Raw genomic sequence first — 17,290 nt, 5'->3', positions numbered from 1 at the left:
AGGTGTGCCGGAAGAAGATTATAATATAGTTTGTATTTTTTAGCTGGGCTAGTAAAAATGTAAATTATAATTTTCATTTGTTCTGAATGGAATTTTACATTGGGAGGTTTAGTAGTAGAATTGGCGACATAATAAACTGATTACTAAATAAATACAGATCTAAAGATTACAAAAACATTTTCTTTTTTCTATTTAACTTATTTTTGAATTTTAATAAAGAAAAATCTAATAATAAGTGCGACATTTCGTCTCGTTTTTCTATGACGTCACAGGTTGCTTTTTCATACAAATTCGATTGTAATTTCTTGTTTTGACGTTTAGTAAAAAGTAACTGATTTGACTAGTTGGAAACTAGCCTACTGGAGGTCCCATTCCATTCCCGATGGAGACTGGGGTCGAAGTCACTTTGTGAGACTGTCCTTTGTTTGGTTAGGACATTGCAGGCTTAAATCACTTGAATTTTCGGAAAAGAAAAATGATTCCGTTCTTCGGAGGCATGCAGTGGGACCTACAGGTTTAAAATGCCTTCAGATTGAAAATGTTACAGATTAAAAAGTACTTACTAGTAAATAAATTATATGCCGCCAATTCTTGATAAATAAGTAAACGACCTTACTAAATGCTATTTACAATTAGAAACTTAAGTTACAAATAAATTAGGGCAACAATCTATGGTACTCCGCGGATTTCTTGTTCTTGTCTAAAATGTAGAAGGACTTGGGTTTGCCGTTGCCCGAGAAGTATTTCCTGAAGGACGTCTTCTTCGCTGGTACGTAGTAGGTTAGTCCGTCCAGCGAGTTGGGGTGGTTGTTGGCGCCTTTCGGCCAAGTGGGTGTGCTCTCTACGTCGACCACGTCATCGTCAAACCTGGCCTGAGGGCGGGTTTTCGCTAGCTTTTGCAGTACGGGGATGTTCCAATGGTAGACGCGAGCTGGTTTCCCATTACTCGTCATCTGTAAAGGCAAGGTTCGTGCAGCCGCCGGAGCCGGGTCGGCGTGGGTGTAGTAGTTGGTATTAGGAGGGAGCTTAATCACGTACATCCTGGAATCCCCTGTGGCGTGTCTTCGCCCTTGCTCAGCCAAACGTTTCCTATGATGAGCTACCGGTATCCTTAGCTTCTTCATGCCAAGTGAGCTGAGCAGTTCATGGGTTGATGGGTCCTTCTTGTCTAGGGTGAGGTCGTTGTCGCGGTGTAATGATGGCGATGGCGCGGCCCATGTCGCTGCTATCGCGATGAGCACCAGCGTCGTTGTTCTGGAACAAGAAAGAAAATAACGTGAACTTCCTGAGGCCGAGATTTCGCCGAGACACAGAGCTAAGTCTAATATTAAAGTGGTTCGATAAAAAACCTTTTCAAATAATTTTGTGAAGTGAATTCCGCTTTTACAATTATGTAACTGTCTGATTTTTAAAATTGGAGAATGCCTTTTGCTACATATTTTTTAATTTCTTAATATATTGGTTTCTTTTAATATTGACCAGTGTTAAAAAAAATATTATTTATATAAAAACTCTTTGGCAAGATTTCTTTCGATAAAATATTAACCATTTTAATTAAAAACAATGAAAAATTGATAGTAAAGTGTTGCTATAAGCAGTGGTATTATTATTATAGATCAGTTGGCATAAAATAAAGATGAATAGGTAAGTGCCTAAAGTTCAACTGAAGAAGTCAACGAAAGGAGTTTCTAGATTCTTTTTTTAGTACATTGACATCAACTGTTTGCAGACGGTAAGTAACCGCGGAACTCGAATAGCAAATAAAGGAGTAGCAGTGTCCCTTACCTCGTGTTTAGACAGAAATTGACAGAATATAATTTTGTTGACATTTATTTCAGAGTATAAATGGAATAGCAAATTGTAATGAACAATACCATCGGATTACGTGAGATCGAGCATAAAATCAAATGTAAGTTAGGATTTATATAGGTATCTCCGTGCTTCGAAAGGCACCGTAAGCCGTTGGTCCCGGCTATTAGCCGTAAATCTCTCCCTCCAGTGGAGCAGCGTGATGGTGGAGTATGCTCCATTACCCCCCAAACCCCCCGCTCCCCCGGTTGATTGATTGAATGTCTGTGCCCAGTAGTGGGACATATATAGGGTGTTTATGTATGTTATGTATATTTATATACCTGTATCAATGAGCACACATGTCTTGGGCTGGGATCTAGTTCGAAACAATTATTTTGTAACTACCTATTTTAAGTGTTGTGATCCCAACCTGTTTTGTGAGCCTAATAAAATAAAAATAAGTGCCTATTTAGTTAGGGTAAAGACCGGATACGATTGTAAAATATTATTAATTAATAACAGCAATGAGAATCTATATAAAATCTGGTAAAAAAGAATTACGTCAATCGTAATGCTTCGCACATACTTAGCTACAAGTTCGGCGAAGAAGACAATGCGAGTTTTACGCCGCGCCAGTGGCATAGCTAGGAGTAAAAAAAGGGTGGATACAAATTAAATGTATTTTTAACAGTAGCTAAGGGTATTGTGACGTATGTGTACTGATCGCGAATCTAGCCAACATACATACATAAACTCACGCCTATTTGCCACTGGGGTAAGCAGGGACTATGGAATTCCATTTGCTTCAATCATGACACACTTCTCTTGCTTCCTCTACATTCATCAATCGTTTCATACTCGCACGCCGGTTCTAGGTAGATCGTACTGAACCTTTTCTAAGGACATCTTCAATTTGGTCAATGTACGTCCTAGGTCTTCCTCTGCCAGCCCTGTCACCAACCTTCGTCACATCTCAACTTACGACAGCAGACGTCTTCTAAAAAGTGAAAATTAAGAACACCGATTTAAAAATCTACCATAAATATCTCAGCAGCAGCCAGCAGCAAACGTAATATATCCCCGTCCGGTCTACCTATTGATTCTTAGGGTGACACCAAGTTTTCTTCAACGGAGGACCACCTAACAACGTCACTGGGTTCACGCTAGTGTGTGAGTATTATGTGGGTACAAAGCACAGGCTGGTAATGTATTGTACATAGACATGCCCGAGGAATGCAGCTTGCCAATGTTTGCCGTAGCATTGGGAAAGCTTTTGTGCTTCGGCTAAAGTTCTGAAGCTTTTAGTACTCTCGTGCCTAAAGTTATTATACCTCGGAGGTATAATATCTTGTCATTAAGTATTCGTCGTTGTTTGTCGTTAAGCTGTTAATCCCGGTTAGTACTTACTGATGTAAGTAAGTAGTCGTTACATGAGCCACTCCGGCCAAGTAGTTAATGCCATCTGCGGCAAATCTACAATAAGTCACGTCAAACAAAAAAAAACATGAGCCATGTCAGGGGCCTTTGTCGGCTCAATGGTAACCTACACCAGGGTTGATGAGGTTGGTACTCCACCTCACAACCCACACGATAGAAGAAGAATAAGTATTTTGCTCGCCTCTAACTTTGAGGTCGCAGGTTCGAATCCAGCACGGGCCTAAACCAATGATTGTCGAATTTGTTTTCGAATTCATGTTTGCATCATAAATGATTATCACGCACTCAGCGATGAAGGAAAACATCGTGAGGAAACCCGCATTCCCGAAAAATACATTTTCGGAGGTAGATACGTGACCTAACCTGTATTGGGCGGATTTTCCCTTCGCGGGTTGAAAGGCGGGCAGACAGACAGCCGCTTCTGTAAAAAATCGGACCTGTCAAAATCTTCAGGTTAAGTAAGCGGACCCTGTGAAAAACGGGATAATGCTAGGGGGATGATGATATTATTTTCCAAAGACAGAGTTGTACAAATACCAATGTAAGCAATTGTAAGTAGGTACGCGCCTGTGCGTCAAGTTTAAAAGTACTTAGTGATAGGTAGAATATCGGCAGAAGCTCATAGTAAATCGCACTTGATTTTTATTCATTAGGTAACATAGTTACATTTTGACTCGTTATTTTTTTCGTCTAGAATTACAGCAGCTTCTCACTATTTGTATAGCCGAGAAAAAGTTGCTGCAAGAAAATCCTGACAACACGGATTTTGTCGTTCTTAAAAAAAAATCAAGACATGTTGAATATAATTTCAGTATGGCTGCCGAATATTGGTCTCCAGGCGGTTATTCCCATGCATTTCTACCTTCTAAATAGTCATTAACCTCATAATAACCTTCATTACAAAGAGAAAAAAAAAACAAACACACACTCTCACCCTCATTCTCTGTTTGCTTCTATGCTGTTCTGGGAGCGAAAAAAAATCACATTCAGTTGCTTATCTTCCCGGGCATGTCGTTAAATCCGACAGAGGGATTGTGTCCTTCTTACATGATGGATTAATGTTATGGGCGATAGGCTGGTCCCGTATCACCATAAGGTTCATCATATCCAGCTTACGACATCGTATCAACAGTGGCTGCAAGTTGTCTTTGATTACTTGTGACTCTTACATCCCATCTGATGAAGGATCTAGATGCTATGTATTGTAGAATGAACCTCGGCTTAGGAATTTGTTACGCCATTAAAAACTTGTACTATTAAGGAATTTATGAGCACTTTACTCATACCGTTGTGATTAACGGCAGTCCTTACTTGAAATCCTAACCTGTATGACTGACTACATATTATTATTTAAAGTTATATCTTATAAATACCTCTTGTCTAATAAGTTTTTGGGGTTGGAAGCATTTTTAAGGCTTGTTTCATCTTTTGCTGATATGATCATGATAGCCTATCCAGAATTTCTCTGTTATCTCATCATCTCCCTAGCATTATTCCGTTTTACCTGACCTGAAGATTTGACAGGTCTGGTCTTTTTTAAAGAAGCGACTGCCTGTCTGACCTTCCGACCCCTTAAGGGAAAACCAAACCGATTATAAGATAGGTCACTTACCTCCGAAACACATTTCTCGGGTATGATGTTTTCCATCACCGCTGAATTTAAGATCCGAACATGAATTGAGCCGCCAATCAACATGAATTGAGGCAATAAGGCCGCCATTTGCCATGTACCTAGTTAAGTGTCCTTTTGTTACTATTTTCTTTTATTTTAGTGCAATAATGGATATTTGAATTGAATTCGAAAACTTTGAAAATCATTGGTTTAGGCCCTTGCAGATTTGATCCAGCGATCTCACAATGAGAGTCAAGCGTTCTTTCAACTAGGCTACCACGGCTCCCTTAGCACTAATATAAAACTGGGGGCCTAAAAAGGCCAATTCATCTAAAAAAATAATGTTGCGATTTGACATTTGCGCATATAAAAGTAAGTGCGTAATGCAAACAAATGTCAAAAAGCAACATTGCTTTCTGAGATGAATTGCTTCGATGTGGCCATTTTAACCCCCCTGTTGTTAGTAAATCTGGTAGAAGGCTTTTTAGCCACTTTAATGCTAACTGCTACTTTTCCATCGCGATGTACATAATCTTGAATACGTTCTTTAAAATACTTCTAAACCATATTGCGTATTTCTTACCAACCTATTTACCTGCGATCACTTAGTTAACCTAACTAACATCTTTATCTCTATAAACGAGGTGGTATTTCCAGACCTCCGCAAACAGGCCTTACCACCTGTCAACTTTACAATCAAGCTATGGAATCAAGCTGTGAAATTCCTCCGAAGACGTCCTACAGGATTATTCTGTACCTAAGTTTTGACAGCTTTGGTGGACTACAGATTATAAAAAAGACGCTCGTGTTGCTCTATGATATGTGTCAAAGTCAAAATCAAATTATTTTGTTCATGTACCTAATTAATTATCACTCATAAACTTGACTTTCAACAACTATGACTGTATCTCTGATTATGGTATTTTTATTTAGTGTTTACACGTCAAATTAGGTTGATTTTTTACAAATCTTAAGTTGTCCACCGAAGCTGTCAAAAGTACCAGAATAGGCCTACTGAACCAGCATAATCTTCATTCCTGACTTTTTCAACTTTATGCGCACGCGCTTCCTACCCGGATGACCTAGTGCTCTGTTTGGCAGCACTCATCACTGCCTCGGAATATATTAGTCCACATACCATGAGTGATTGGATGGGCGGAACGGCGGGACTTACAATTTATAGAACTGAACTAATCGCTTGCTTATGTTAAAAGGTTCCTAGTTGGAACATCTTACACCATTACTTTGCTGTTGACAGTTTCTCGTAGGTTCTTTTCTAACTTCACCTTAAAGCCAGTCTGTTAGTTAACCTTAAACATATTAATGTATTTTAGCGTACAAGTCATTACGATTTGCACGTGTAAAATAAAAATACCTGCCTACTTACTCCTATTTATTTAGCATCATTATTACAAAAAACACTGTTTGAGGTTTACGCGGTTATTATCGTAATTAAATATATAATACATATTATCAAAATATATGCCTACTTATGTGTTTAAATATCGGGAGGTCCATATCCCTGATTTTAACGCGGTAAGAATTCGGTATGATGCGTTTTAATTAAAAAAAAAGATACTTTCAAAATTAGAATAATAAAAAACTAAAGAACTCACAACATACTTAATAAGAGCCTGTATACGTCCCATTGCAGGGACAGATGCCCTCAAAATCAACTGGAAAAAACCTAAAACAAGTAGAAACATCGAAACGAAAGCAACGCCGATCTAACGATGTTAATGACAGCTCTGTCCCAAAATGTAATGATAGTGTTTAAACTAATACACTTTCATTACTGGAATCGAAAGCAGACAGTGCCCAGGGTAACAACGCAATCATCATAGAGGCGCCATCATCATCATCATTCTCAGTTTGTATATTAAAGCGACAATTGCTGTCAAAGGTCAACACTCAACATATTTGGGAAAATAAGTTAATTTGTATGAGATATTTGATAGTTCGGGCAATGTGGTAGACCGGCGTGTTGTTTATTTGGCAGTCATCATTGTCCTTCAGCATCAGTGACTATTATGCAAGGGATCTCCCTCCTTGCCACAAGAAAGCTAAAAACCTTAGTACCTGTGATCGGCTAGTTATCAAGGAGTAGTAGTAAAAGAGAGCTTTTTTTTGACGTGACTTATTGTAGATTTGCCACAGATGGCATTAACTACTTGGCCGGACAAATGTGGAGCGCTGAAGGCTCCCACCCGGTACAACGTTTAAGACAACAGGCCTGAGGGTGCTCAGTTGGGCGCGAACCTCGGCTCAGGGCGTCGTCTGGGAGGAAAAATATTTGAAAGAATTAATCGACCCTAGTGGGTCGATAGCGATAAGCGCTAAATGAGGGTAATCGTCGACCACGCCGGCGGGGTCGGTATCGGGGTCCTGAAGTGTTTGGTGTCGCGAGCTGATTGGCTGCCTCTATGGCTAGACTAGTTATCAAGGAGTAGTAGTAAAAGAGACGTTCTCAAACAAAATGCGCGTTAGGGTCTTATTACGTGGGTAAAAGGAGTAGGTAGTCATTATACTTGATTATTTTTCTTCTACGATAATGTAGAAGCGCATTGCAATTAGAAACAGACCAGACACAGGTAAAGGAACATCAATGTTATAGACAAGTCCCGTTGATTGCCAGGAACAACCTGCGGCTATCGGCAGGCCCTATACTGACCGTATGACCTCATAGGGCACGGAGTATAATATTATGTGTGCAGGAGTGCACTAAGGTTCTTGAGTTGTATTTCGTACAATACAATACAATACAAATACACTTTATCGCACCAAACTAAAAATAAATAATTACAAGAAGTCTCTTAATTAAGTACAAAATAATAATTTATGAGTAACCACACTGACGTTCATAATAATAACGAAGAAGATTTTGAAAAATATGCAAGGATTTGGCTTGTCTAATAGAGGGTGGCAGAGAATTCCACAGTCTCACAGCGTACACGGAAAAAGATTTGGTGTAAAAATTCGTACCTGTAGAGTTATTTTTAATTTACCCTAAACACTGTTAACTACTTCATTATAGATGGCGATACGGCTCACCACCTATCACGGCGTGAGTACTTAGTTCATCTTGTGATCCTTAATTACCTCTATTGAGATATAGTTGTGAGCTTACGTATGTCTAAATACTTTCAAGGATTGTTATTTAGTGTAAAAAACAAGTTACAGACATAAATTTCTTATATTAGGTACTAGCGACCCGCCCCGGCTTCGCTCGGATGCAATGCTGAGGAAAAAATGAAATTATTTACGACATCATATTAAAAACCTCAAAAATAACAGTATTTCTCCACTATTTAATGGATGTTATTATACATATAGACCTACCTTTCTCTTGAATCACTCTATCTATTAAAAAAAACACAGACAGTTTCTTATTCGCCGAAAAGGAAAGGGACGGGTAATCGACAAGCATAAAATTTATGGAACACACGTCAATTTTAAACACAAATCTAAAACAAGTCTATAAAAATTTGCTAGCACACGTCAAACAGTTTGCATACCAGCGAGATACCTTTTTGATTCGCCCGGGTTATTCGTTCATTTACTCATTCTTCCTAATATGAAGAGCTGCCAATCAGCCGTCCCTTTCCTTTTCGGCGGATAAGAAAATGACAGGTACCTATAACTTAAAGTAAAATTAGGAGGTGTTTGCAGGAATCGGGGCCGATATGGAACTAAAATAACGGTCTACAAGTTATCCAAAAATTAGTTCTAAAACATAACTCACGTTTATAAAAGTTTATAAAATGAAATGGCGGAAGTCTAAGGAACCCATTTGCGGAGTTTGTACCGGAAAGCGCATATGCGATCGATGAGTACCTGGTCTCTGCACCTCGAAGATATCGACCAAAGCAACTGAGCGGTCGTAGGCCATAGAATAAGGAATAATACTACGTATAGAACGGCAACTCTCCGCTCCCCACTAGCGTCTATGCTAGGTTTACCTCACCCACCCTTGGACATAGTTTAGGCTTGAATCGCAAGGCATCAGACGTCACACACACAGACCCGCGTGTATGATAACCTCAATGTGTGGTGTCTGTGTATATCGTAGTTGTTTGCATGTAGTGTCCGGGGTGCGCGTAGGCAACAACATTAATCAAAGTCTGTTTATACCCATTTCCCATACGGCTATCGGCGACGCGTAGGCACTGTTGGCAGACCTAACAATGATCATTTACTGGAGAGTAGCTTCAGTTAGAGAATTCCCTTTGGGAGATAGCTAATAAAGTGTAACTGTAAGCCTGTTGCTTGAGAACTCAGATGAATATTATTTTATTAGTAAAATTCCTGTTTATAAGTATTAATAACGCTTATTTTGGTATTGATCAATGATGATTATTTTGTTTTGTGTATGTTTTAAACTGATTAGAGGTACATTGTTTTAAGTTTACGCGGTTATTATCATAATTAAAACACATAATAACGGGTTCATACCGCGTAGCGCGCGCGTGAGGGTAGACAGATATGTCTGTCTGCCCGTAGAAAATTATGGATCTACCTACTCCACTCCAATCTTATCAGTCATCCCGTGATCATGGCACTTGCAACAGTGTCGAAATATCGGGAGTCTCATATCCCCATTTAAGCGCGGTAAGAACCCGTTATTATGTGTTTTAATTATGATTAGAGGTAGTTTTTAAAATAACCAATGCCTTGTTTGGTTAGGGGGTTAAAAAAAATTTAAACTACAATATTGCAATTTGACATTTGCGCATATAAAAAAAGTAAATGGGCTATGTTAACTAGCAATAGGTACTTACCTATTGCTTTTTAGGTTTCAATAAGGCCTTTTAAATCCCCATGTTAGCATTATGTTAAAACTTAAAGCATATTTTGTAAAGCACAATGATAAAACTGCTTAGTCTAATTCTACATGTAATTTTACGTTATCAAAGTACGTAACTCCATTCGGAATGCATAATTCGACGCTTCGTTGTATGCACCGCTAGCCTGAAAACCCTGCCGAAGTCCTAGGTAAACCTAGGTAACACGGAAAGATAAGTAAGTACCTAATACAGTACTTAAACACCTAATTAGCACGTCTCAGTCCCGTTGTTTCGAGGTAACACCTAAGATAGGATTGGTAATATTCGCTTGACCTGTATGGGTTGAGACATAGCTTTTAGAAATGATTATATTTTATAGCTATGATTTGTAATTGTGTATAAACAAAAATTCTTCTATTTTATGAAGAATTATACATTTTTTATGATAGTTTGCAAGTTATAACGTATAGGTAATTGAATTATTGGTCATACTTTTATACATAATGGTGTAGATGGTTATTTAATACGTTCACTGTATATGAACCACATATGTGACAATAAATTTGAAACTTATACGTGCATGTCCCATATGTGGGGCATTAGGGAAAATGGCAAAATCTGACGAACGGCTTTTCAGATTTTTTTCTTAACATAAAGTGTCTGTGTAAGTACCAATAAGTGAACGTGTTAACTAACATAGCTTTTAGAAATGATTATATTTTATAGCTATGATTTGTAATTGTGTATAAACAAAAATTCTTCTATTTTATGAAGAATTATACATTTTTTATGATAGTTTGCAAGTTATAACGTATAGGTAATTGAATTATTGGTCATACTTTTATACATAATGGTGTAGATGGTTATTTAATACGTTCACTGTATATGAACCACATATGTGACAATAAATTTGAAACTTATACGTGCATGTCCCATATGTGGGGCATTAGGGAAAATGGCAAAATCTGACGAACGGCTTTTCAGATTTTTTTCTTAACATAAAGTGTCTGTGTAAGTACCAATAAGTGAACGTGTTAGACACTATTCACAATACCTGCACATAATGGGTAGCCATTTTGCAAAAAGCCCTTTGACCGTTTGACCTCGGCTGCGCTTGCGGTCAACGCACCAGTCGCCGCGGCGGCGCTACGCAATGTCGCATGCGCGTGCAACCGCAACTTTAGACCGCGTGAGATTTCGACCCGCCATATTGGTATTTACATTTTTTAAATATGAATCTGTGGATTTATAAATATTAAAATTATTCTGTGTTGTCAATGGTGTTTATGCCATATCAAAAGCAGGCATGTTTATCTATGTATATAAGTACTTAGTACCTTATAACGGTAGATGTTCTTCTATCATGTGGGTTGTGAGGTGGATTACCAACCTTATCAACCCTAGTGTCAGGGTCAGGACATAGTTCATACCGTCTACCTACTTACACATGTAAGCAGTAACCGGGACAAAAAAAACACTTTATGTAGTAGTTTGATTAGGACATTACAGACTGATCATCCTGATTGTCCGAAAGTAAGATGATCCGTGTTTCGGAAGGCACGTATGGTTTAACGTGCCTTCCGAAACCCGGGATTCGAACCCGGGACCTCCGGGTCGTGAGTCTAACTCTCACCCACTGGACCACTGAGGCCGTCAACGGTAGATTATTTATAGGCAGTTGTAAATAAACAAGACGTTATTGCCGCCATAAAGCTAAGCTGTACCAATGTAAGGTTTCGACGCCATTTTTGTATAAGAAGACCAGGTATGCTCAATCCTGTGACAAGCAGCCATTGCTAGCCCTTTGATGACATGAGTAAGTGTTACATGAATTACCATTAAATTGGTATCTCCAACATTCCAAAGACGTACCTAAATATTATTGAAAATTAAGTGAATTACTGACTAATGTATTTAATTACTATAAAAGTATTGTATTTGTAGTTGTATTTAATTAATAGATATATAATATATAAAAATAATTAAAACTGTAAGTAAATCTTTTACTAAAAGTACAAAATTTCCTTGCAAACAAAATATAGAAACATTGGTCGTGGGTAATTTATTTTTTACAAAATGACGTCAGCTGGGCTAACCTTGAAATGTATGCTGTCACTTTTGAGCATACGGTCTTCTTTACCATGCATACCTACAGCCAACAATCTTAGAACATCCTAAACAGCTTTATTCTTGCAGATAATATTAATGCTCACGTGGGAACAAACTAGAACAAACGTTATCATAATAATATGAATGTTCCGGATAATTGTTTACCTATTCAATGATCCAGCATAATGACGGCTCTCGGCGTATGTTGCAGTAAAACTCAAATTATCTACAGCTACTGTTCGTTCCGGACGATCTACACAATGTCTGCTATTAGGAGGTGTCGGTATGTGATTATTATACCACGGTTCAATAGATCATGTTGAATGTTTGATGTGTTAGTTTATTTTTAAATCTCACCCTTTCCGTCTGTCTTGATCTATCGATATTTTGTAAAAAAAAGGTTATTATAAGATTATTGATTATTTAGAAGATATGAATGCATGGGATTAACTGTCTGGGAACTGATATTAGGCAACCAAATTACTAAATTGTATAACAATATTTAATGTTTTTTTTTAAAGACTTAGGGCCCTGTGCCGAGCTTTTTCTTGCAGCTTCCTTTCCCCGTCTATACAGGTTGTTAGAAGCTGCTGTAGTTTTAGGCGGATGAGACTAATTTACTAAACGTCAAAACACAAAAAGAATGAATTTGTATGATAAAGCACACTGTGACGTCATAGAAAAACGTTATAAAATGTCGGACTTATTAACTTATATTACTTATTACGTTTTTGTTGATTAAAAATCATAAATAAGTTGAATAGAAAAAAGAAAATGTTGTTCGACAGTTTTTAAATCTTTTTATTTAGTGATCAGAATTTCATAATTTATGTTTGACCTAGGATATTATCCAATTAGAATACATTAACTATTGAACTTTTCCAATATCCGGTGTTGGTAAATGCATGTTTATATTACATGAGCGATGGATGTACCCGCAGGGCGCTAGATAAATGATATTCATTAGGTAGCAACTAGCTTCTGTTAATGGAAAAATGCACACACAAATACATTATACTCACTATGATAATAGTAGAAAACCTTGTTATTAAAAGTAGTTTCCTTTTTGCGGCAAAACAAACGTAGGTGCGCCAGTAAAAATGAACTATTTCTAGACTTTATAACTTATAAAGCAATTAACTACAAAGAAATGGACACGTAAAAGAGTAGTTAGTCCTAATAAAAACTTATTGGTACTTAATGCAGACATAGAAATTAAAATGTAGCAGTGTGAAAAGCAAAACGTAAAACTGAACAGTGTAAGTCAGGTTTTAAAACTATAAATAAACTTAAGTATAATGTAAACGAAATAAAAAGTATTTCTATTTTAATGCCGCTTAAATTCTTTAGCAGTAAGTGCCCCGTATTATAGTGATTACTCATAATTTTAAATGATAAACTATTCTAAGGGCCTGCAATATGCGATGAAAACCCTTTACTTATTCGTAAATAGGCTGGTTTCCAACTAGTCAAATCAGTTACTTTTCACTGTTAACGTGAAAACACGAAATTATTACGGAATTTGTATGAAAAAGCACACTGTGACGTCATAGAAAAACGTGATAAAATATCGAACTTATTATTACGTTCTTCTTGATTAAAATTCATAAATAAGTTATTTAAATGGAAAAAAAGAAAATGTTTTCCGTCAGTTTTGGATCTGTTTTTATTTAGTAATTAGAATTTCATAATTTATCTTGAATCCAGTACACGACCTAATCATATGCGACGTTGTTTCTCTATTCAATATTCAATATCGCTTATTTTTAATGTGATGTCGTTACAGCTCTCACTTATTAAACGGTACGTAGGTATTCCAACTTTAAATCTTTAGGAAGAAAAAATAAAACTGGGGCGTTAAGGCCACATCAAAGCAATTCATCTAAAAAAACAATAGGTATTGCTATTTGACATTTGTTTACATTGCGTACTTAAATGTTAAATTGCAATATTGCTTTTTTAGATCAAATTGCATTGATGTGGTCTTTTTAACCATCCAGATCACATTCATGACATACACCCTACACCTATGTAGGTGTAGGCTACAGTTTCAATCCATCCGTCATTTTATTCCAATTTCGGACGTACGGAACCATGTCTTCATGGTTCCACCTCACGCTTGACGAGTGTCTGAATTACCAAGTTGTTACAACATTCTTTATATATGAAGCGGCTGCAATTTCGATATATAATAGCTGTAATAAATTTAAACTTAATAAAAAGGTAACGCCAGGCCTGTGTCGTAGATAGTTCTTAATAACTTGATAATCTTCTCGGATTATTTTTACCCTTTAGATATGAGTGCAGTGCTGTGCTCGGAGTAAAAAATGTGGTCAATTTATTCGCACCTACCTATCTTCTGTATTAGTAAATATATTTTTCTACATCCATTATCACCAGGGGATATAATATTTTATATTTTAAACGACTGTTGTGGCGCCAACTGAATATACATACAAGTAGATGTAGTATTCAAACCCTGGGCTCAATCCATCAGATTCTAATGGAAGTTTAAGGGAGCCTGTTACAGTTTTGTTTTGATAAAAATAGACGGGGTATGTTTGTGTCATATTTTGGTTGACTCAGTCTTTGTGTCTTCAAGAATGGTATTTAAATTAAGATTCGCTGTACTACTCGTAAACGCATCGCTTCGCTTTTCACTTTTATCAATCTCCAACAATTTCTAACCCCACAATCATTCCGCACAAATTCTTTTATTATTCTGCGGTTTTCGTAAGACGAGGATTTCCTTAATTTCTCTCTTTTAATAGAGTCGAGATCGCTACCTAGCTTGCGCCTGCGGTTGACTACTGGTATGTCGCGGGAGATTAATTTTACGACGGTAGGTGTACTTGTAACTATTTTTGTGGTACCAACCGCACGCGGTCAATGTTCTATACGGAACCGCAGCCGGTTAATTCGTTACATTCTTGTCTAATGCGCTTAGGACTGCCGTATTTGTTGGGTTTTTGTGTGAAGCTATTGTGCAACTAACTGCTTGCAATTGCGTGGAATTACGTTTTTACTAGAGTCAAATGAAGGGAATGACCAAAACGACTGTCGTTCGAGTATACCTACAAGTATGAAGTGTTAGGGTAGCTCTACGTTAGCGAGTAATTTACTGTGTGCTGGGCTAGTCCTGTTTGAATACCTGCAGTAGATATTAACAAGTTGGACATTAAGACGACTTAACAATCAAGTTAAAGAATATTGGCAACTGTCTGAAACAGATGTCAAAATCTACTTATTAAAACTTTCGTATGAAGTACAGTCCTCTAAGGATGTGAAACTTGGACACTAACACAGAAAGACAGAGAGAGACTCGAAGCATTTGATATGGTGTTGGAGGAAGATCGAAAGAATAAGTTGGACAGAAAGGGTTACTAATAAATAAGTGCTAGTAAGAAAAAGAGAAAAGAGACAATTATTGAGGACAGAAGAGGCAAAATGATTGGACAGTTAATAAGACACGACAAGTTTAAAAAACATCATAGAAGGAAAGAGAGGAAGGGGAAGACCAAAAAGAGCTTACATGGAACAAATTAAAGAGAAGGCGAATGTCAGGTCTCACCATACTAGACCATAACTAAAAAAAAAACGAAACTATTAGATGTCATACAACTTATAGCTTATAGAAACATCCCTATTTTACTGCTGATATTATCAAGTGTTGCCATAAAAATAAAAGATATAATCTATATCACTCAACTCACACTAAGAAACCAGTACGCGACATGTATTAATCTAGCAAGTTTAATGTATAAGCGAAGCTGAATGGTTTTATAATGCTTTTTCTTTTAGATACATTGGATGAAATTAACAAGATGTTTATTATTTAGTCGATATTTTATATCTGGGGGGTTAAAAAGGCCACATTGATGCAATTCTTCTAAAAAACAATATTGCTATTTGACATTTGTTGACAGATATTGTATTGCGCACTTTTATAAGCGTAGGTACTTACATGCCAAATTGCAATATTGCTATTTGACTTAAGCGAATTGCTTCATTGTGGCGTTTTTAGATCTAGGTATTTTCTGAACTATTTAGGTATGTACTTCTTCTATCGTGTGGGTTGTGAGGTGGATTACCAACCTCATCAACCCCGGTGTCAGGGTTACTATTGAGCCGCCAAAGCCCCTGACATGGCTCATGTAACGACTATGTTCTTACATCAGTAAGTAATAACCGGGACCAACAGCTTAACGTGCCTTCCGAAATACGAAGTAGATCGTCTTACTTTCGGACAATCAGGTGATCAGCATACTAAGTAAATGATAAATTCTAAATAGTAAAACATTTTCTTTTTAGTTTGATAACATCTTAACTTACTATCAAAAATAACCACACGTGTTTCGAAGAAGAAAATTGTTCCACGAAAAGGTCATTTAATCTTACAATTGGCAAAAAAGTTGACGACAACTCTATTTCACAGCCTCATTCCTACGAATTGGTCTCATCTGTCTGTCACATGCAAATATCACGACCTGAGCCAGACTACTTCATTATTCTGCTCTAGATATCTGGCTAATAGTTTAATTGTACGTTGGACGACAGCTGATCGTGCTGCGTTCAGACTTGGGTGTTTAGCTGCTTAATGAACATGCGAGTTTAATTGTTTTTGGAGACAGTGAGTGTGGTACACTTTTTGTTGGGTGCTAAGAGAACCCTTTTTCTAAGGAGGACCCTTGGGAAAATATTGGATTATAGCAATGTTGCACGTTTAACGATCTATAAACGCATTTGCTACAAGTATCTTAACGACAGCGGCAGGATATTTACGTAATTCAAGAAGCTACTAATGGCTTCTACGATCTTAATGTTTACTGCTATCATGGCTTATAAGTTTTGCTTTGATTTTTTGCTTTTTCTTGTAGTGACTTGAGCTATCTTCTACTTCAAGTGTTTGTTGCTATGATAATTTTGATAAGCACTACTTGTGGCTTTGCTTTATTTTTTGCTTTTTTAAAACATTGACTGTAAACTACCCACTATTTCAAGAGCTTGTGGCTATGAATATTGATACTTGTGGTTCTAGCACATTGGCGATACAGTTTGCAGTGTAGGTCAATGAAAAATTTGCCGCATAACTGACCTAGCCAGTAAATGCAAAGAGAACACCATTGCGTGGCTTATTGGACCGGCACTAAATCCTCTAATGACTACTAAGCCGATATGTTTGCTAATAAATCAGCGTTACTGTCGCAAAAACAGCTGAACGAAGAGAAAGACGCACGAACTGGCCAAAATGTATGCAAGAACATCTTCTGCAATAATTTCACTGGTGTCGTGTTACATGAACGTTGAGTGTAATGTGATTATGTGATGCCTGAAGAAGTGTGGGAGAAGGGTTCATGTCAATCTTATAGGAAAAAAAGGAATTTAATATTCATGACATGTAAATAGAACTTGCATAGGATTCGTGTCTTTGTCGACGATGTCTATAGTGATATATTGTGTTGCATTGTGATGAAAAACTCGAATCGCAAAGAGGCAACTAATTATAAAATATCCTAACAGAGGCCCCGATTCCTGCGAACACCTAATTTTATTTAAA

General features: G+C 37.2%; 1 protein-coding gene across 1 annotated transcript in view; it reads right to left on the bottom strand.

Annotated features, from left to right (window-relative positions):
* Positions 1-572: 572 nt before the first annotated feature.
* LOC126369274 (uncharacterized) overlaps positions 573-17,290 on the bottom strand; it is an 82,086-nt gene continuing 65,368 nt past the window's right edge. Inside the window, exon 2 of the mRNA XM_050013632.1 lies at positions 573-1,254. Coding sequence (XP_049869589.1) covers positions 657-1,254 — 598 coding nt within the window. The 3' untranslated portion in view covers positions 573-656. The remainder of the gene's footprint in view (positions 1,255-17,290) is intronic.

Source organism: Pectinophora gossypiella, chromosome 8 (assembly GCF_024362695.1).
Source record: "Pectinophora gossypiella chromosome 8, ilPecGoss1.1, whole genome shotgun sequence".
Classification (NCBI taxonomy): domain Eukaryota; kingdom Metazoa; phylum Arthropoda; class Insecta; order Lepidoptera; family Gelechiidae; genus Pectinophora; species Pectinophora gossypiella.
The sequence above is the reverse complement of the archived record's forward strand: the minus strand, read 5'-3'. Positions and strand labels throughout refer to the sequence as shown.